Source organism: Lissotriton vulgaris, chromosome 5, assembly GCF_964263255.1.
Source record: "Lissotriton vulgaris chromosome 5, aLisVul1.2, whole genome shotgun sequence".
In the NCBI taxonomy this organism is placed as follows: Eukaryota; Metazoa; Chordata; class Amphibia; order Caudata; family Salamandridae; genus Lissotriton; species Lissotriton vulgaris.
Window position 1 is genome coordinate 1,335,095,496 of NC_141693.1, and position 22,113 is coordinate 1,335,117,608.

A 22,113-nucleotide genomic window follows, 5' to 3' on the forward strand; every position below is an offset into this window, starting at 1 on the left:
TGGCATAATGAAGCATATATATGTTGATTTGAACATATGTTGAGAAATCAGTAGCCAGGGTAGAGATGAAAGGCACAACCTGAGGTGGATGATGGTGTTGCAGCGGTGTTCTGAAGCCTCTGAATCATTTATTTGAATGCACCGAGGTATACTTGGTTGGTGTGGTCTAGTCAAGAACGTACCAGGTTTGTGGTGGCTTCTGCCTATTGGTAAACTCCTAAAAAAGAAAAGACTTGATGAAGGCAACTCATTGCGGGAAAGGAAGGATCCATTTGTAACCAACTTCAATTAAGGATTCAGGGACAGGGCTTTACCCATGATCATGTCTTGTGTTCTTACTTTGAGTGATGCCTTAGTATGTGTCCCAGGTTCTTTTGGCAGATGGTGGACAGATGATATGTGGTGCACTTACCAAAGGACTTGAATCTCCGTTTTTGAGATGCTTAGTTTGAAGCAATTTGTTTACCTACAGTAATCTATCACCATGAAACAATGGTCTATGGTAAAATAATCTAACTCGACTGGGTAAACTTTGTAGTAGCATCAGTAATAATATTTATATATTTATGTAGACTGAATGCTGTAGTTGCATCGTGCCATATCATACATTCAACTAAATAAACCTACAAAAACATTCTTAAAAGGTTCCAACTATTTCCTGGGCCCTGCTTTAGTGGAAAGTCTAATGGATGATTTCCATCAACATGAAGTAAAAGAATGTGACCCTTCTTTGCTCCCTTTGAACAAGATATCACACCCCATTGAGTTTCAGGCCCTACAACTTAGGCCACCAGCTTGACGCTTTAATTACACCCATTTAGGAGCACCTGGCTTAACTCTCTTACCTGGAATCTGCTCCTGCACTCGCAACCCATGCAACAAATTGCAATCACAAAGCAATCTTGGTTTAAATAACTGACTGTATACTGCCTCACAGGGTAAGCACGCCCCCCTTACCATTCAGCAGTGGAACTTCGGCCTGGCTTCATTAGAATAACTAGACTGAAGAAGTCAGACCTGCACTATTCAGATTTTGACCCTAGTCATAAAGGATTGGTAGGAAGCCTGTCGCCCAACTATCAGCCCGGCTATTTTAAGGCTAGGCTAAGATTGGCATGGCTAGTAAAGCAATAAAGTACTTGACAGAGTACATTATCCAAGTTTTGACTACTGCAGATAAATGAGATAAACAATGTTAATAAATCAGTAATGTTAGATGTGTGATGAGCCAGTCATCATGCTTTCGTGAACACTGAACAGGCGTTGAATGACTAAAACCAGTTAACAGCTATGAGTTGAAGCTGCTGGTGAGATGCAGCCAGCTGTCACTGGGATTTGCAAAGAGCACAGCTGCCACTTGCGACAGCCATTTGCTCTTTCCTTGTCCGAAGGCTTTGGGAGCTCACATGAATTGAAGAGGTATGTTGACTGAGTGTACCCTACATGGGAAACATTGGCTGTCATTTGTCTAAGACAAATGTGTGCTTCAATCGTGTTGTGGCAGCCGGGTCTGGTACCAAGTATGATGTCAGAAGAGATGAAATGGAGTAGATCAACACCCAGTTGTACATTGGTACAGATCTCTTATATGGGAAGGTGTTGTGGGGGGAGGGCCAGATATAGACTCTTGTTAAGTCATACTAAACCTGCAGCTGAAGCTCAGACTGTTGCATGAGATGGGAAGGAACATGTGAGCACATACACCAGTGCTGCACTGGGGTTAAAGTCAACTGGTGATAATGGCATAACGTAAAGTTGACTTGATGTTGTTTCAGGAGTTGGGAGGGAACAGTCCCATTTTAGAACCCATGCAGAATGCGTTGGTCCTTGATAATCCAAATGCATGCTAGCATTGAGTTCCATATGTGGCACTGAAAGAAGGGCTCCCATGCAAATGTTCTTCGTGTGCTTACAAAGATACACCGTTCTCATGAGACTGTGAACGTGAAGTCAATTTAATTCCAACCAATTGGTTAATGCTTTGTCACTTTATACAAAACTTAAAGGGAGATTATGGTGAATTGAAAGATATATTTATTCAAATTTGTATTTTTGCATTTGGTTACAGGATACCACAGTAAGTTGTTAAGAAATGGAGGCAGTTGGAAGGTAGCATTTTCAGCATGAATGCCGAATAATTGAGAGATGCTCACTTTACTGCCGCCTCAGGCGTCAATTTATTTTTGGGTTTGGTTTTTAGTTACCTGGTGATGCCATACATGGAGATTGATTTACAGAAGATTATGGGAATACATTTATCAGAAGACAAGATTCAGTTCCTGGTCTATCAGATGCTGAGTGGACTAAAGGTAAGAAAATGGGGTTTGTGCAGATACCTTCCTGAAGCTTGTTTTGGCAGGACATATGGACACTCAGCCTTGTTCTTCTGGATCTGATTTCATTGAATATTTCACTCTTTTGTTTTGCAGTACATACATTCAGCGGGGATCATTCACAGGGTGAGTACTGAAAAGAATATCTACATACTGTGGCTTGCTTTTGCACCATGGGCAATTCATCTTGGGATTAACTGAAAGATACAGCCTTCACTTACCCATAGGCTGCTCAACACTAATCCAAATGGCGCTGTCCACCCTATATATATTTCAAATTGTATCTAAAGTTATTTGTGAAATATATGCAAAATAATGTTAGCAAATTTGACAATTACAGTAGCAATACAGAATATGGAGAATGTAAAAATGATGAGAAGAAATGCCGTGGTATTTTCGAATTCCTTTTACTGATTCTCTGCTAATGAGAATTAGCACCTAAAAAGTTCTGTACTTATTAGAAATGAAATATATTATTACAAACATGAGTGACAAGCGCTGGCTGCTCTCTAGGTGCAAGACTAGGCCCCTTCTCTGAGACCCCACCTTCTTACCAACATGCACCAACAACTGATAGTCTGCTGGCATATGGAAAAGCTTGGGAACACAGAACAAGGTTATAGGCAAAGCAAAATCTGACTCAAGTGAAACCGTAGTTCAATACCATCTCTCTCAATATGTGAATGAATTAATTAATGAATGAATACATTTTATTTGTGTGGTTACTCAAAACCATTACAATAAAACGAGGTAAAAGAGCATTCCAGTACAAAATTGAACAGTTTAAAACCATAAACATTGTGAATAAAATCTAAAATTCAATGATCATTAAGTCCATTGTGTTTTTATTTTTTTAACACAGCAGACAGTTGTACATGAGCTAAGCCGTTAGTTCCGGACGGTATAGAAGCTCAACGTGGTACTTGGCCAATTACTTAACCGGGAGGGTCCATCAGCTTCCTGTGAGTCTGTTGTACAAATTTACCAAACATAGCCGTATGTTTCACTGGTCCAATGTATACAGTGGATGTATAGCCTCCTTTACAGTTCTAGTCCCCCGTTGTAGCCATATGGGCCTAAGGTAAAGGCTGCGATCTAGGCGCAGGGCTGGGCAGCAGAGTAAGATGTGGGCCAGGGTCTCACGTTTGTATTTGCAGAGCCGACACTCCATGGCCACCATTTTTATCGAGCCGGGAGGGTATAATTCTTTAAGGGGGAGTGGATGTAATCTAAATGCGACAATCCTGTGTAATGCTTCTCTCCCCAACGCCTGCGTGAGATGAAGTTTGGGGTTGTATTCTGTGTCTGGGAGGCTTTGGGACTCATGAAAGCCTCTTAATACCAATGATTCCAAGTCTGAGGTGCGAGAGCAAAGGCGGACTTGTTTTCTTATTGTACTTTTGAAAGCAGTATACTTGATTATCTTGGGGTCCCAGTTTTGGATTGCAAATTTCAAGATGTCTTTGGCGGCGGAACGGCCAGTTGACCAGGCATTGCCAGGTTCCAGAAATATACTTTTTATAATAGACTTCATTGTGTTCTGGTGCCGCCATGGTAAGGTAGAAGTATTTACTCAGGGAGGCCATCTCTTCCAGCTTTTGTTGGTTCAGGTTAAATTCTAACCCCAATAGATTATTCCTGGTGCATGTAGGTAAGTGGAATAGCTTTTTGTAAGCTAAGCAGTGGATTTTTTCTAGGTCACTCGCTAATTTCCCTGGAAATGCCTGTTGTGCGTAGTTAAGTGAAGGAATTAGTTTCGCCCTCAGAACTCTTTGAATTGCTGTTGTTGTGGGGCTGTGTAGAGTGGCATAAAGCTTACAGAGGGCGTAGGTAATGCTTTTCCCTTTCGTACGCATTTTTATCAAGGTGAACTCTTGGGCGACCAGTTTTGCTGAACCAAACTCCCAAGTATTTTTAGTGTTGTGTGCAATCCAGAGACAACTGGCTTAGACTCCATTTTACCAGTTTTTTCTTAGGGTATTGCCCAAAGATTATTGTTTTAGATTTGGATGGGTTGGCAACCAGTTTATTTTTAGCATTGTACGTTGCCAGGGCCGTAAAGTGCTTTTTGTAAGCCTATTTTAATGTAATCTAGGAGTACCAGGCCGTTGGCGTATTGCATTAGTTGGATCTTAGTGTGCCCAATCATAGGTGTTGCTAATGTGGCTCCAATCAGGGCTTGGCCCATGTCTGCGGTGTATAGATTAAAAAGCATCGGAGCTAAAATGCACCCTTGCTGTAGGCCGCGATCCGTGTCGATTTTCCCTGTAGCAGATACGCTCGAAAGTTTAATTCTTACCCAGGTTCTTGAGTATAATGAGCGAATGACTTGTAGTAAAGATGGATCGATGTTCCAGCGTGCCAACTTCTGCCAGAGGATGGAACGGTCTACGCTGTTAAATGCTGCAGAATAATCAATAAAACAAGCAAAAAGCGGCAGGCTTTGTCGTGTCACTGCTTTTTGAGCTATATATGAGAGAACTGTTATATTGTCCACTGTTGATGCTCCAGGTCTAAACCCTGTTTGAAAAAAGGGCAGGAGGCCTTCAGTGCTGGCACAGTTTGAAAGTTCCACGAGAAGGGTGCTTGCATAGGCCTTGCCCTCAATATCAAGCAGGGCAATCGTGCGATAATTTTGTGGGTTGGATTTTGGCCCCTTCTTATGAATTGGCTGCAATAGCGACCCTCTCCAGGAATCTGGAACGTCCCCCCAGAACCTATCAATATGTGGGAAAATAGGAGACCGATATCTCAACTGGGCGGAAATAGAAAAATGAAAGAAAAGATAAAGGCTCTTGACCACTTGTCAAATTCCTTGAACCTGAAGCTAAGCAAGAACAAGACGTGAAAGGCAAACATGGAGGGAGACTGAGGCAAAAGAGCAAAGCAGAAGGTGGTACAAGGCCGGGACTGTAAAGGTAGTAACTGGAATTGGGATTCTTCACATTCTCAGAAAAAGGGGGCAACTGAAGCTCAAAAAATGAGTTCCCATTTGAGGCAGATGTTAGAGCAACTGCTGCAGGAACAAGGCCCTCTTTAGTAGGCCCTTGTAACTCATGCCCACATAGGGTACTGCTAATGCAACACAGAAAAAGGTGGGCTCTAGCTGCAGAGCAGGGCAAAGCAGTTAAGGGGACTCCTCCAGTGCTCTACCAAAATAGTGCACACAGGGAGAAGGAAGCTAAAGCTGGACAGAACTGAACAATAGAACAGAAAACTGGAATGATCCTACTTTCAAATGTGTGCAGGATAGAATGCAAACTAACACTGGGGCATTGAAGAGGTTCCAACGCAGAACTTGAAGTAACATGAGATTCTTGGACGCCCTCTTGCCCAGCTCCCAGCCTCAGGCAGGTCATGCTGCTAACAGAATACAACCGTTGATCAGATCAAAATCTCAGAATGGGATCTGGAATGGGCCGGGTTTTTAAATAATATTAGCGAATCCTGTGATAGAACACATGGTGTAGCACAGAGTCCGAAGTAGTGTTTGTGATGCAGGTATCGCCAAAATGTCCTTCTGGTAAGAAACACTTTTAAAATGCATTTATTTATTTCAGAATGTCATTATTTATTTACTGCTAGCTGACAAGTTGTCAAAGGTGACCAATTGGATCTGGGCATTAGTAAATCAGGTTTTGTTTTTTATGCTTAAAGGCAGTGCCAGGTGCATGCCCCAAAGAGGTCACAAGCAGGTTTCAATTATTCTTAAAATTACCCCTAGCAGTATAGGCAGTAACCCAGAAAACCAAATATCTGCCACGTTTCTGGGGATTGACCTCACTCCTGTGTGACCTCTAACTCTCTTTTTTTAGGATTTGAAACCGGGGAACCTGGCAGTGAATGAAGACTGCGAATTAAAGGTAAGTGGGAAGCTGCGATTGAAAGGGAGCACACAAAGAAATCACAGACAGGCTTCACTGGGCAAAGTGTGAACCTTGTGCCAGTGCTTTATGACATCAGGGGGGATTCTAGCCGCTACTGCACCAGTAGAAATCCTAGTTATGATGCACATGTAGTAGCTGAAGCACTCTGGCACTAGTGACATTAGTGTCCGAGTCCTGGAGCCGGTCAGGGTGAGGGTGCCAACACCACACTAATGGATTGTTAGAGGTTGTGCTTCCTAATTCTGGTAATGCTACACCTGGGGTCCAGTCTGATATCACTGCTGCAATACATTTTTTCAGTAGTGCGGACACCGTAGGAGAAGGACATGCAATGTGCCCAAACCCATGCTGTGGATCTCTTTGGTCCCTGGGAGTACCGAACATAGGCATACCACAGAAGGCCTTCCCTGATCTTTTTTTCATGTAACTGATCTACACGTGACGTGATTGAGACAATAAAGCACTTTGATGATCATATCAGTCTAAAGATTGAAGAGACATGGAAGTAGGAGACTGGCAACTGTAAGACAGCAGAAGAAAATAAACAGGTAACTTTTTCAGGTGTTCATCGTTGTCTAAGCATCCGACCCTCGAAAGGATTGGAGCCTTCACAAGGGTGAATTTCCAGAGGGTTGAAGCTAGAGAATGAGAGTGTGGGGGGCTTTTGTGTTGGCAACAGGCAAACGGGAACACATTTATAGTAAACATTCAAATCGTTTGAGGGCGAGAGTCTAAAACGTTCCGCTCAATGAAGCAAAAGGTAGCAATAAATATTTCCCGATGAAGAAATCTGTCGAATTTTTAAATTGAATGCATTGTTACAACTTAGCATATTATTTTAGATTAATTCAATAAAAGGTATTTAACCCTGACGTTTTTGTATTTTTTTAAATGTGCGAAGGCTGTCAAACCTTTCTTTGAACATACTGTTGATGTGACTAAGGACAGAATTATAAATACGAACAAAAGGCTTGCTCTGCCCGAAGTCTAGTTGGCATTGAAGTCAAATGTGTGGGTATATTTGCAATAGGGAGGAGATCCATTAATTACCTTTTGCTGCAAACACGCTGTCTTAAAGCCCCAGAGCAACTTGAAGGACAAGTTCTGGTGTTCCTGTCTGTTCCTTACCACAATGTCTCCTGTCGCAGATCCTGGACTTCGGCCTGGCCCGTCAAGCTGATGCAGAGATGACCGGATATGTAGTGACACGTTGGTACAGGGCACCGGAAGTGATTCTGAACTGGATGCATTACAACCAGACTGGTGAGTAATGCTACGCTTGGGAGAGGGTTTCAGAATGAGCATGGCCTACCCAGCGGCCCTCTTTAAGGTCTTTAACATTCAGACATGTCACCAAGTACTCCCCAGGTACGACCGCCTGAGGGAATTTACATTTCCACTCGTCACATGGGGATCCTCCGTGTAATGTTCCTGTGGGATTGTTCACAGTAGTTCGGCTAACTTTCACCGATGGGACTCCTTCCTGGTCCAGGGTGGGACTCCCAGCAGTTTCTGCCCATTGTGCATCCTTTGTCATATGTTTTCATGGAAATCCCTCCGTTGCACAGTGAACCTCCTGCTCTGCCATTACCCAAAGGCACACGTTCCCGCCCTCCCTTTATCTTGTAGTGCACCCTTTCTTCACCCAGTACTCTTTGGGACGTCACAATATGCTATTCAAAGGCAGGATTGATTACCAACGAATTCTTTAAATATTACTCCCTGCCAACTAGTGCCCAGGTGGGACAACCATCTTAGGCACTTTGAGTTTTGCCCTGCTTTTGCCAATCGATTCAGGGCACAACCCGCTCTGACGGCTGAATACACATGTAAAGAGAAATAGCACTGAAGTATCTATATTTTCTAAAGGTAAATAGTCCCCGCGCACAAGCAAACAATTTCCAGTAGTCAGAAGAAAAGATAAATCAAATCAAATTCCTTCTTTAGCAAAGTTCATTAAACCAGTTCTTTCTATTTTCTTTATCTTTTCTTTGTTCTTTATACATCAAGTGTTCTTCACCATATCCTCAATCTTCATAATCCAACAAGATGTAGCCAACAGAACAGAAACCAATGCCAACACGCGTTTAGTCACGGGCAACAATAACCCAATGACTTCTTCAGCCCTACAATAAAACGAAAATTGACTGAATGGTGAAGTTCATTTTCTGACTTTGCCTCCGTTTGAGGTTTTGCCTTACTATTTACTGATACTTATGTGATTTTTTGTCCTCCGTGCACTTTTCTTTTCTGTCTTTTATTGACTAAAACTATGGTGGTGTTTTGGTGTGTTTCTGTTACCACTGGTGACGGTGTGACTCAATAGATTTTTAGTGAAATGTTTACACTACATATCCCTTTTCGTTTTATTGGCCATCTATTGCAATAAAGGTTTTCAATGTGTACCGCTGCGAGAGCTCTACCCTGTGCTGTCATTAGCGAACGCATCATTTTTTCCTTTCTCCTTTCTCCCTCTCCAGTGGATATCTGGTCAGTCGGGTGTATAATGGCTGAGATGCTGACTGGAAAGAATCTCTTCAAGGGTAAAGACTGTATCCTTTGTAGCACCCGGGACTACTTTTCATACATTGTCACAGTGCTGAAGGGAGAAAATAAAAACCGGCAGCTAAAGTTAAAGATGGACACGATACCACCAAAGTGCCAATTATTCATACACTGTATTTGTATAGGAGAAAGGCACAAGAGTCGGGGAGACTATCACCGCATTGGTGCTAGAGAGATGTACATGCCTGGTAAATGCAGCTGCTGATGTGTGTAGCCATGTAGGGCTGCCTGGCACCATGCATGTGTCAGTTTTCACTTTAGGCTTCATGCGTGACTCACTTGTTGAGAGACTATATTAAGAAATAACTGCACCATGCTGCTTTCTATACCTAACCTTGGAGAGTTAGCTGAAAATAGGGTAACGATGAATCCAAAAGACTAGGGGGGACTGGAGATGCCAGGCCTAAGGGTTAGAGAATAGAGGAGTAAATGAACAGCACATGAGGAGCAATCTGTGTATTAAAGGGCCTTCAGTCCTGTTTGTATAGGAGACGGTTTATTTGCACACACATTATGTACAGATGGTCCCCCTGTCCCACCAGCAAAACCTTTGGTTATCTTTCTGAAATAAAGTATCAACGACACACTTATTACAGAAGAACGAGGACGCCTAGGAAGGGGGAGATGGAGGGTACTCTTCTAAATGGGGGTGCAAAGTTAGTCGGAATAGGGTGTTGGAGAGAGGGTATCCATCCTTTTGACAAAAAAAAGTAATCGGTGGCCAATGCAACAAGATTGAAGTATTTGCCTTAACCCAACTTACAGACCTCGACCAGCTGACCCAAATCCTGAAGGTGACTGGTGTTCCTGGACCAGATTTTGTGCAGAAATTGGAAGATAAAGCAGTAAGAGAGCAAAAAAAGTGTCATTGGGAATTCACAGAAAAGAGGGGCTTGGAGGATAAAAGAACAGCATGTGAAAGAATGTACTGAGCTTTAAAGAGGAAGGAGAAAGGGAGGTGGAAATTGTGAAAAGAAAGAGGTGTCAACGAGGACATGCTGGTGAGCAAGAAAGAAGCTGAACGTGAGATGTGGATTTTGAAGCAGAACAGAAGTGCTGAGAGACGAGGCTGTGGAGTAAGGGGTTGTGATGTGTGGCAATAAGGGGTTCGTTGATTACGTTTCATTGCATGGGTAGCCTTGTAATAGAAATTCATTGCATATGATGCATATTTAAAGTTACTTTTTGGGAGGTTATGTTAAAAGATAAATTAGAAGAGAAGCAATGGTCGACATGACATAAACGTTACAAAATCCAAAAATGTATGTTACCTATTTTCAGAGAGGACAAGATTCGAAGGACACCCATGAATGTGCTGAAATATATGGATGGTGGTGGAGTGGCATGCTTTGTTAGGCTGATGAGACATATTGGGTGAGACTAAAACCGTAGTTAGTGTGAGTTAATTGACCGCAGTTCAGTGTGGATGGCAATTCCAGTGATGAGGGCCAAAAAAAAGGTTCTTGAGGACATCAAGAAGTTTAGGAATGGTCTAATAGCAAAGTTAATTTGGTGTTTTTGAGAGATATGTCAGTCGTGCCATGGATCCCTTGGGGTCATGTAACTAAGTTGAAAATGAGAGAGAGACGGAGCTGGTTGAGATGTTTACAGAAAAATAGGAGTGCGATTGTAAGGTGTGGGGAGGGAAATGGAAACTGGGGGAAAGAGATGAGAGGAAATTATGAACATTGAGGAACAGGTGATATTCGAGGTGCTATGAGGGATACTGGAAAAGCAGTGGCATAGCAACAGTTGCCATGGGCCAAGAAAGGAAAATGGGCCTCTGATCAACGGATAGATGGTAAAGTACAAAAATATTCAGGTTTCATCAGGCCCCTGTGCCACTGTACCTGCAGCACCATTGGTGGCTATGCCCCACTAAGATCTGGGTTCTGAAAAGGAGCAAGCCTAATTTTTCCATCTCTGTTTCCAAGGCCAAGAAATACATCCAGTCTCTTCCAGAGCTGCCGAAGAAGGATTTCTCACAACTGTTCCCCAACGCCAGTCCATTGGGTAAGAGAACGACCACTTTGTGACTACCATGCAAACATTAATCTACTGAAAAATACTGATGAGTTGGTATTTTTATGAAATAAATAAATGCAACATTTTGTATCACTTAAAAGAATAAACTTTATAAAATGGCAGATAGTTCCCTAATTAAAACTTAATTATAGGCTTCTTTCTTCTAGCCAATTAACCAGATAGGGGCCTTTGTCGCAGGGTACCCGTCAGGTATTGTACTTTTAGAACCAATGACAATCACGTTTTTTTGTTTTTGGAAAATGTACACCCACCTAATATAATGAGCAGAACTCTCTCTCTCTCTCTCTCTCTCTCTCTCTCTCTCTCTCTCTCTCTCTCTCTCTCTCTCTCTCTCTCCTTCTCCCTCTCCTCCCCCCCTCTCTCTCCATCTCCCTCTCCCTCTCCCTCTCTCTCCCTCTCTCCCTCTCTCCCTCTCTCCCTCTCCCCCTCCCCCCCTCTCTCCCTCTCCCTCCCTCCACCTCTCCCTCCCTCCACCTCTCCCTCCCTCCACCTGTCTCTCTCTCTACATCTACCTCTACCTCTCCATTTGGCGTTGCTTTTCAACATATGAAGCTGCGTCTGGGGCTGGCGTACCCTGTAGGGATTTACCATAAGGTGTTTCAAAAGCCTGCTACTTATTCTTTCCATGCCTGTGCTTTTTAAATACTACAGAGAATTCCTGCTCTTGCAGGGGTGTGTCACATTGACTTGAGGGGGAAAATATGGGAAACGTCTCCAGCCAGTTGCCTCAGAAAATGAATTTACGATTCAGTGTGGCCAGACGATAGTTCAATGCTGGTTTTCAACCACAAAGTGTATTATAGAAACATTTTTAAAAAGTTATGACAGTGGATTGAAATTTATTTGATTCACAAAGTAGTGCATCTAAGATTTATAGCTACTACAAGGTCCCATTAGTGGTTAGATGCTTTTTCAGCTCAGAGAACTGTATCACATTGCAATGAGGTGGATAAACAGAAGAGAGGGAGTTCAAAGTTTTTGAGAAGAAGGGGTAATTTTGTCCCACTCTATGGTCATCTAGCAGGATGCTCAATTATCTAGAGTTCCTTTTAGGCATGTTTTAGCAGACTCTAGTGTCCTCATATGGAGCTTCCATAAAACCAGTCCGTATCATCCATTGCTTTTAGTTGAAAAAGCAAGTACTGATCTTGGATTCTTAACCCAACCTGGGTCTTTTCAGACGAGACTTGCCACGTCCTACTGCTGTAAGCAAGTAGACCTCTGTATGTGCTATTAATGCCCCTGCTTTCTGTGCTCTTCTGTAGCCGTCGATTTACTGGAGAAGATGCTAGAGCTGGATGTAGACAAGCGGCTCACAGCTAGCGAAGCCTTGGAACACCCATACTTTGATGAATACCGAGACGAAGAGGAGGAGACTGAAGCACCACCATATGATGACTCCCTAGACCAGGAAAAACTCACAGTGGATGAATGGAAAAGTATGAAATGTCTCCTATTTCTAAATTATCTGTGCCCTTTCTTTGTTTAACACAGTACTAAAATTATCTCTCTTCAGGCTTCTACGAGACCTAGCACCCATAGGCTCTACACTTCTCTAGTATAGAGCATTACACATCTCTCTGTAGAATAATAGCACCCATCAATCATGACCTCCATGCTCTCCCTTCGAGTACTCTACATGGTCTCTGCATCACCTTTACATCTAAGGTACGCCTGGATAGACCAAAGATCTTCTGCCCTTGTTCATCTCTTCCCAGCAATTCTTCCCCAGTCCATGTGTGTGTGTAGCCCTTCACCCATCCATCCTTATATACACCAGGGGGGCTCCTCCGCTAAGCAGGTAAAACAAATTATAATAACTCATTGTTATTATCAATTTATTTTTCCGTCCTTGCTCAGCTGGGTAGGGGCGCTGGACTGCTCTGCTCACAGAGCAGGTCATTCCCTGGCTGAGTGTCGAATCCTGGCGCTCAGTCCAATCACAACTCTGCATTGTACCGTTATGATTGGCTATGGGGAGCCTGGGAGCCTGGTGCTTCCTGCACTGGATTCCTAGACCTAGAAGCCGGCGAAGAGGACTGAGAGGCAGTGGCACACAGATGTTTCTTTTTTTTTTCACCCCCCCCTTGTGATACTCCCCCCACTGCCATACACTTTTCACTTTGTTACCTCTAGAGTACTGCTCTGGGCCATTCCTCCACCACCCTCTCTCTTTCTATCCATCTTATACATGGCCTCTGCTTAGAACACCCTCAGGTGCGCCTTTTACTTGAGTACAGCCCTCTTCTTGTACTGTGGCTTGTATCACACTCACCTGTCTCTTTGGAGAGGCAGCTGCCTTATCTCTAGAAGCCTAATACGATGAGTGAGCCTATCTCTTATTCACTTTTCCAAACTTCGCTGAGCAACGAACACTGTTTTCATCAATTGTATAGATGAAACGTGATCATTTGTGTATATGCACACCACGCTCTGCACCATCCTCACCTGCAGCCTTCTTCCAAAGACCACACTCATCTACAATAAAAACACTTTTAACGACAGATATAATTTTTTTGCTGAATCTAATTCCAAAAAGGCCTATGTTTTTAAGGGTATCATAGTGATCATGACTTTTCAACTCCAGATAGACCGGTCTCACACGCAGAAAACGATTTAGCATGCAGGATTATGACGTATGCTTTTCTAAAAACAAATATATTCAAATGTTAGGAAATTTCCTCTTTCGTATACTTTAGCTATCTTTTTTACTTTATTTAAGAATTTTTTCTTGTGTTACATAGCCTTCATTTTATGAAATAGCCTCATCTTGTGATACAAGTCGTGACTTTATAGGAAAGGAACAGCTTCCTTAAGCTCCAGCCAGCAATAGTAAACGTTTGCAGATTTTTGTTGTTGCAAAGTGAAATGAATAATCAGTTTTTATCTTTTGTAAATTTGGCGTTCTAAGAAGTTTACAAACTGCAATTTCTATAGTCTTCTCATAAAATAAAGAGCAAAATAAGTAGGCGAAAATTCTTAGAGCTTGATTTACAAATATGAGCGAATATACAACATTAAGAATGAGAAACAAATATTTTATTATTGCAAAATGTCTTCATTCAGTCAATTGTGGATCTCTTTTTGGAAGAGTCGCTTCTAGGAGTGAGCAGGAAACTCATTTTCCACATCTCCTTTGCTCTTGTACCCATGGCACATAATGAAAGGAGCGACGGTGCCACTATCTTGAATGGTGCTTTCTATGTAGTGATATGATGAAGGCACTTGCCAAACGACTTCTAAACATGCTTCCCAAATAATAAACTACAACTTGTGGCAGAAGCAGGTTACATTTTTCTTTGTGTTTTTGTAGGAAATATTTACAAAGAAATTGTGAATTTTACACCTATATTGCGGAAAGATTCCAAGAGGAGGAGCGGCCTGTCGCTGAAGCAGTGAACCAGCTGGAATGAAGCACATGTGAGCAAGATGGATCCTCCTCTCCTGATAAAGATGCAGAAAACACGTCATGCCTTGTATATATTTTAAGTGGGATTTTAAGAATATCATTGCCTTACTGTCCCAGCACAGACTTTTCGATCATCAAGGGATACAGAGGCGTCTGTAAAGCAATGCTTGTTAATAAAACTGTTGCGAAATGCATGCCTTACTCTACGTATAACCTTAATTCAAAATTGGAGACTGTTCGATGGATCGTTGGAATAAAACCGGTTTAGAATCTTGAAACAAGAAACAGACATGTCATAGAGGTAGGTTCAACATTGAGGGACAGTAATCAATACTCATTTTCCCTCGCGGAAAGATCGCTACATTAAGGTTCAGGGTGCACCTAGGCCAACAGTGAAGTTAGGACATCGTAAAAACATTTCACGATCTCATACAAATATGCCTGCACATATAACTACATTGCTTGTATGCCTTTTGATTTTTTGAGGGCTGCCTATAACTGCAGTGTGGTCCCCTAAGTTATGACCAGGTGACCTTACAATTGGTGCTTTTTTTCAGAAGTACTACTGAGTGGCTGCTTGGGTGTCCGGGATGCTGATCATGCACTGGGGACCATGTGATACATGGTAAGAATATCATGCAGGCTGTTTGTACTCCTGGTATCTTCATTAAACATCAACAGCTGATGGCAAGGCAGTTGTCCATGTCCTAAACTGTAGTCTGTCCTAATGGGGCGACATATGGAACCCTTAATTGCTGCTCCTAAACCAGAGTGCCACTAATATGCAGTGCCCCCACATAACACCACCCACGCCACACAGTGAGTCCCAGCAGACTTACATCGGGGCTCTTGTACACATTGAATATCCTGGTTTGCTGTACATATGCACAGTGGACACCCAAGGATACCTAGCAGGCATACAATTTATGACGACATCTAAACATATTTTCTGCTTCTTCTCATAATTAGCGTTCTTTTTTCGTAACTTAGAAATTTCCTTAAAATCAGAACGTAACTTTGTGTTATTCTGACAGATGTTAATTGATATTTGCCATCAATAGATGACACCTCAACACTAAGGTTGCAAGTGAAATTTCTCACTCTATATTTTCAATAATTGGGTGGACTCAGAAAGAATCCTTGGTAAAGCCAACAGCTCTCAGCATTCAAATATAATTATTGGGTATCCTCAAATTATGTGTCCCTGGGTTAATGCCCCAGTGTCTGTAATCACTCATCCATACTAAAAGTATTGATACATTTCAGTCGACCTATCTAGCTCCTAAGACTGATCAACTTGCAAAAACTGAAACCACTCTGCAAATTTCTTTAAACATTAGCGCCCACCAATCCCAGAAAAGCCAAACTTAGCCACAAATCAACCAACAAATGGTTTATTGGGGAACATGCTGTGCTGAAGCATAACCACTAATACTGGGGCTGAAAATTACACAAAATGGCAATGAGTTTCAGACTGAAGAAGACAACAGCCCACTTCAAGAAGCATCAGTGAGGCTTCCATTAATCTTGCAACGGAGCCAAAAAGGCGTACTTTGCCAAGCTTATCCATGAATGAATGATTTATTTATAAATGAATGAATGATTTATTTATAAAGCGCAGCAATACCCTGAGGTGTCTAGGCGCTACCTGAAAAATACAATACAGCTGGATTACAGTGGGGGAAGAAAAGGTTATGCTCTAAATAGCCAGGTTTTCGGGTTCTTCCTGAACTTTAACAAGTTAGTCTCTCTTTTAAGAGAGGTTGGCAGAGCATTCCCCAATTTGGCAGTGGTGGTGGTAAAATGTTTTCCACCCCACTTGGTCTTTTTAGGTGTAATGGCTGGATTTTCTGTTTAGATGGGATCAGCCCCCAGGGGCCCCTGTGACCCAGCCAAAACGTACTCACCTTCCCTTTCTTAGATCGTATTCACAATGAGTAGCTATACAGATAAATATACAGATTGCACCTAAGAATGGGGAATGACAATATACATATATGGATTTTCTATAATATCTTATTCACATCAGTTGGCCTCGCGGTCACCCCGACCCAGACCGTTCTACCCTAGGGCAGATCTGACACACAATCCGGTGTGTCTACACACGGGCCTGCAGAACCCAATGCTCCCTTTTCCAAATTGTTCGCGATCCTGCGAAACTACACGTCAGTGTCCCTCCTGACGCTCTCACTTATTTTAAGCCACAATCTGGTGGATTTACACACTGGTCTCCCACCCAGTGTTCTCATTAACGCCGCATATCAACGACGACCACATTCCTATGAACCATTATTGGGACAATATCTCGGCAATCTACTTGGGACAAAAACTAAAATAATAACTTTGAATATGGGTTCAAATTGTATAGTGTACTTCTTGCTTTTGACATCAAAGGTCCACTCATTCCCTCTTTATTCGATTACCACTTATTTGATCGGGATTTCTCATCCGTTCACCTAAATAGTGCTCAACTAGGAATATCGTTTACCCCGATTGAACATAAGCACCAGGTACACAATAATTCTATACGAATTAGGATATTTATTAACAATAGACATAAATCACATTACTATGCAACATTACATTTGCAAAGGGAATAAAAGATAAAGGTTAGAGTGCACATACTATAAGAATCGGTCGGACATCACCTGGTTAATGGGAAATCGGGACTCGGCAGTCATCTAGGCTCCTGTCTCGTCTCTGGGTCCTGGCTCGCCTTGCAGTCACCCTCAGCCGTCACAAGTACACGTCTGCACCGCTAGGCTCAACCTCGTCTGCTCTCCCTCAGGACCTCGGAACCTTGCTGTTTATTAACTACCGTCTCTCTCTCTCTGTATCAGTGCGCTCCGCGCCACTTCTCGTTCAGTCTATCTCAGAGAGTTTCGGTCTTAAATCTTTCTCCGACTTCAAAGATGGCGACTTGTCCACCATGAAAGTGAATAATAGCAGAGATGCTAACGGCTAGATGCCGCCTACGGACTGACTAACTCAAGACTAACACCTTCGCTAATATCAAAGCCCGTTCCTTCATGGAAATTCACGGCCAGTAACCTGCCGCCCACCAAATTCTTGTACCTCCCCGTACCAAGGACACTTTCCCAGCCGGCCGGCCTGAAGTTGTGTCTTCGGAGTGGAGAAAAATACATTCCTTCGATAAGGGTCAGCCTGAACCGGTTCTCTCCAAGCGAACAACAGTTTGAAACTAAAACATTACACTTAACCTAGAAAGCCTTCTCGAGCTACCGGGCAAAAAGCAAAATGGAGTCTGTCTCGTTTAAGGCCTACGGAGCCCATAATATGCATAGCTCCATGAAAAACAGATCGGCATGTTAGCAAATGAGCGAATCATGACTAATACTTATATATCTAACCCCTCACTTAAATTCATAAGCCTTACTCTAAGGAAAATAACACGCAAATGCCTTTATGTATATAAGACAGGGTCCCTGTCTATCGGCCTAATCCCTATGCTATGGGGGTGATAGGCTGGAGTCACTTCTCCATCATTCTCCTTCTCCAAAGAGCTAGCAAAAAGACAGCCATAACATTAGGTCTCGCACCTGGCGACGCAGGGCGAAGCGCTGTCGACAGCGGGACTTATTGTCAGCAACTTGCCTCTCAAGTGGTACAGACTGGGGCATGCGCAGGCGATTGGGGTCTGTGGACGCGCACGTACAGGCATGCGCACATCTCCTGTCCCGCGTCCCAGGCAAACCAGCATGCAGTTTCACTTTCGCCCCTCACTTTCGCCCCATCGTTAGAGCGGCCCGCAATGGTGGGTTCGCTCCGGAAATAAAAGCTGCGCCACCGGCAGGACCCGCCCCACTTATAAGGGGTTCCATATTCTAGTTGCGCTACCAGATCATTCAGACATTCCTTTAAAGGTCGGAGGTTCAAACATTGGAATACAGGACTGCAGGGGCTAGCTGAAAAGCCCCACCCCTCTGGCGGTATAAATTGTGTTAAAGTTTGGAAACTTGTGTTGAAATTTAGACCCTCATTCGCTGTGCCAGGGCCACCGGCTGTATACGTTCTTCCCAATTCTTGCGCAATGCTGAACGGGGGTGGGGACGGGCTTGTAAGCATTACATTAGTAGACATTGCACTTAAAGCAGGCTTTTAGTGCACATGTAAACAACACAGCATTCAACATGTAAGTCTTATATCCTGTGCAAAACAGTAAGAGCCAGAATGTGTTTGAATAAGTTTCACATTATATTTTTTAGGGGTGACCATCAGATAATTCGCAGCACAGAGCTGCCACCCTCAGGCATAGAAGCTAACAAAGCCCCTCTGCCCCGACAGGGTGACAATGTTAATGTTTACCTGCTGGGAATTCTGAACCCAAACACGTCAACAGCAAAGATACTTAACACAGAAGGCATCGGGCTGTGCATAAAGCGCGTGGCTGCGCCGTTGCACCTAAACTGGGGTCCCTGGTCAGCCCCTGGCCCTCCTGGTCCTGAACAGTTCATGCGGATCGGTGTCAGAACAGAGACAACATGGGGAGTGCCTCATTTACACGATACGCCCCGTCACTTAACTCTCGGGCTGGCACTGTTAGGTGCGCGTGTGTGTGTGTCAGATGCCTGCGCCCTGTTGTTTATCCTCCACCTCAACAGAGCAGTGCTTCCGAGGTCTGCTCGTGGGGAGCCAGCGGAGGCAGAGCCCGGGGCTGCTTCTTGCCTGCCTCGAGTTTAGCCGCTGCCAAGCACCCGGCCCCCGTCCGACCCCTCTTCGTTCCCGCCCGACCCCTCTGCTGTAGCTCCGCGGTCGGCCCTCGCTTCCACACAGCTAACGAGCGGTGCATGGAGGAACCAGGAGTGTAGAGGTCCCTTCTGTGTGTGTCCCATGATGCACATTTCCTAGCGTTTTGGAGGAAAGTTAGGCAGTGACAGAATTGCCATTTTAAATTAGTTTTTCAGACTAACAACACTCCCGCTTTCAATTACATGAATGCTTTCTCCGGATTAAGATGTCCACCACATTAATACACGTTTATTGGGAAATTACATTTTTCCTCTAAATCTCCCTCTTATTTGTTTCAAAATGTTGGCATTTGAGCAATGACATTCACTCTCAACCTCCCTGGACGCACCCACATATCCCCCACCTCAGAAATATCCACTGGCTCCCCCCACACAAACGTGCCCAGTTCACAATACTCACCCACACAGAGGGTTGCCACCTTTCCAAGAGAAAATTACCTGTTGATATTGTCAATATATCAATACATCTTTAGTTGTATGATTAATAACAAGTATTTACAATGCAATAGGTCACACATTATTATAAGTTTGCATCGGTGCGTAAACAATCACTTTGTACTTATAATCCATGCTTATGAGAAGCAAGGCTGGCAGTATCTTTTACTGCCAACCTTGCTCATCGTAAGCAAGGACTATACGTTCAAAGTGCATGTTTATGCACTGATTGCAGGTTTTAAAAACAAATGAATAAAAGACATTGTCATTTTCAATGCCAATAGCTCAAACTTTAATAATGCGAGACCTATTGCATTGTAAATGCTTGTTTATCCTGGGAACCATCAAATTCACGAGTTCGGCTGATCTTAGCGGCCTAGCTGGGACATATGGTTTGAAATAGCTTGCTAGTTGGATTTGGGCCCATTTGGTTGAGAGCTTTAAAGGCAATTGAAAGGGATTTAAACTGAATCCGCTTTGCTACCGGCAACCAGTGAAGCTGGCGAAGAGTGTCCAGTTACAGACTCCGATATAGGGATTCCTAGAAGAATTCTGGCTGCGGTATTCTGTACAATTTGCAGTTTTTCGATATTACATTTAGTTGCATTGGTAAGTAAGGCATTACAGTAATCCACTCTTGATTATATAAGGACGGATTTTCTAAGTCCCAAAGTAACTGAAGGTAGAACTTTCTGCAAGATTTTTAAAATCAAGAAGCAGCTAGAGGTGGTAGAATTGATCTGAGTCTCAAAGAACATTTTGTTATCCATTATGACTCCCAAATATTTTGCTTTAGGGACAGGCGTGGGTAGTGGTCCATGCTGGGCTGGCCACCAGTTATTAGTCCAGATATGAGGATTGTTTCCAAAAAGTAGGACTTCTGTTGTGGATGAGTTCGATCTCAGACAATTGTCTGATATCCAATTCCCAATATGACTCAGGCAGTCATGGAAGCTGCTTTCTGTGTGACTTGAAGATCCATTTACAGAGACAATTATTTGTGTATCGTCTGCATGCGATACTAGGGCAAAACCGTAGCTGTTTTAGTCTGGCCAGCGGGGTAATGTATAAATTGAAATGTGTGGGACTTGGGAAGGATCCCTGTGGTACCCAAATTGGCAGTGAAAAAGGAGGGGATACATAGTCGCCTAGTGCGACCAACTGCAATCGCTCAGATAGGAAGGAGCCTTATCCTGATCACTATGATGGCCAAATGGTCCATAAGCCGCCTGTGATTAACTGTATCAAAGGCTGCTGATAGATCCATTAGGATCAGGGTGGACCTACCCCCGCCATCCAGCGTTTCCAAAGTTCCTCAGCGGCTGTGATTAATGCCAGTTCTGTGCTATGATGTGCACCAAAACCAAATTGGGAGGGATCTAAGATTTCAATGTCCTTGATGAAAGGGGAAAGTTCTAGAGTGAAGTAGTGTGGCTCACTGGTTAGAGGCGGCAGACCCGAGAGCAGAGGACGGCCCGGGACCAGGGTTCGATTCCCGGCGCGGCAGGTTTCTGGACCAGGGTCAGCGGACTCGATAATTCTCTCGCCTCGGTGCCCACTCTGATCAGCGATCACACTCGGCAACTCTGGGCATTAGCTTGCCTCATCTTCACTAACGGCCCCCCAGACCGCCGGGGATGCCTGGTCTCACCCTGGAGATACCCATTAAGGGACCATCTCTCAGGGAAGCCAGGAAGGGTTTCGCGGCGGTCGAAGCGCCAGGACGCCTACGGGTAGCAGTGCGCTATATAAATGCCAACACATTTACATTTACATTTAATGGCCTTTCAACCACCTTCGAGGCGAAGGGGAGTCTGGAAATCGGCCTATAATTAAGTGGATCCTTGGTGTCCAGTGTGTTTTTTTTTAATGAAGGAAGTATGGAGGCTTTCTTCCATTCTGAAGGAAACTTCCCAGAAGTAAGCATGATGTTAAATATTTCTGTCAATGGAGGTGCGAAGGTCTAAGGCAATAGATGTAAGATTTTAGGGGACGTGGGTCTGCAGGAGAACACAATTTAATGGTCTTGATTAATTGTAGTGTTTTTTTGGCAGTTAGTGCCGTAAACGAGGACAAGGTGACAAATGGTACCTTTGTATGTTTTATTTTATTAAGTTGAACAGGGGTCTGTGCTTGGTCATTAGACTGTTGCAAAAAGGTATCGTAAACAGCTTTGACCTTATTTTGGAAGGTGTCCGCTAAGAAATTGCAGAATTTCTGGCTTGCAGTTGTGTCCTTAAGAATTGGCAGTTTAGACAAGCTTTTTACCATAGTGAACAGGGTTTTGGGACATCTGTTGGCCGCTCTGATTCACTCGGGAAAATAAGCAGCTTTCTCCCTGATGATACAATTTTTATATGTCTGAAGAGATTCTTTGTGTTCCTTTTTAGTTGCAGTATTGTCATCTAATCTCCACTACCTATCAAGTCTGCGGCAGAGTAGTTTTTGCTGTTTAAGTGTCATTAAACCATGGTTCCGACGGAGTGCGCCTAATGCGACAGCTATTTTTTGGTGGAGCCAATTCTGTCATGGCTAAGCCTAGTTGGAGTGATAATTCGTGACTGCTAAGTCTAAGATGGAGGATAGGCTTGAAGAAGATTTAGATAACTGGGTTGCTAGATGATTTGACTCGATTTTATTCCAAGGTGAGTGACAAGAGATTCCGCTGC

The 22,113-nt window shown here is 43.4% G+C and overlaps 1 protein-coding gene across 1 annotated transcript in view; it reads left to right on the forward strand.

Moving 5' to 3' along the window:
- MAPK13 (mitogen-activated protein kinase 13) overlaps positions 1-14,434 on the forward strand; it is a 121,425-nt gene extending 106,991 nt beyond the window's left edge. Inside the window, exons 4-12 of the mRNA XM_086923267.1 lie at positions 2,201-2,309; positions 2,430-2,459; positions 6,149-6,196; positions 7,369-7,483; positions 8,701-8,772; positions 9,551-9,630; positions 10,720-10,798; positions 12,097-12,270; positions 14,145-14,434. Of these exons, the coding sequence (XP_086779393.1) occupies positions 2,201-2,309; positions 2,430-2,459; positions 6,149-6,196; positions 7,369-7,483; positions 8,701-8,772; positions 9,551-9,630; positions 10,720-10,798; positions 12,097-12,270; positions 14,145-14,230 (793 nt within the window). The 3' untranslated portion in view covers positions 14,231-14,434. The remainder of the gene's footprint in view (positions 1-2,200; positions 2,310-2,429; positions 2,460-6,148; positions 6,197-7,368; positions 7,484-8,700; positions 8,773-9,550; positions 9,631-10,719; positions 10,799-12,096; positions 12,271-14,144) is intronic.
- The last annotated feature ends 7,679 nt before the right edge of the window (positions 14,435-22,113 follow it).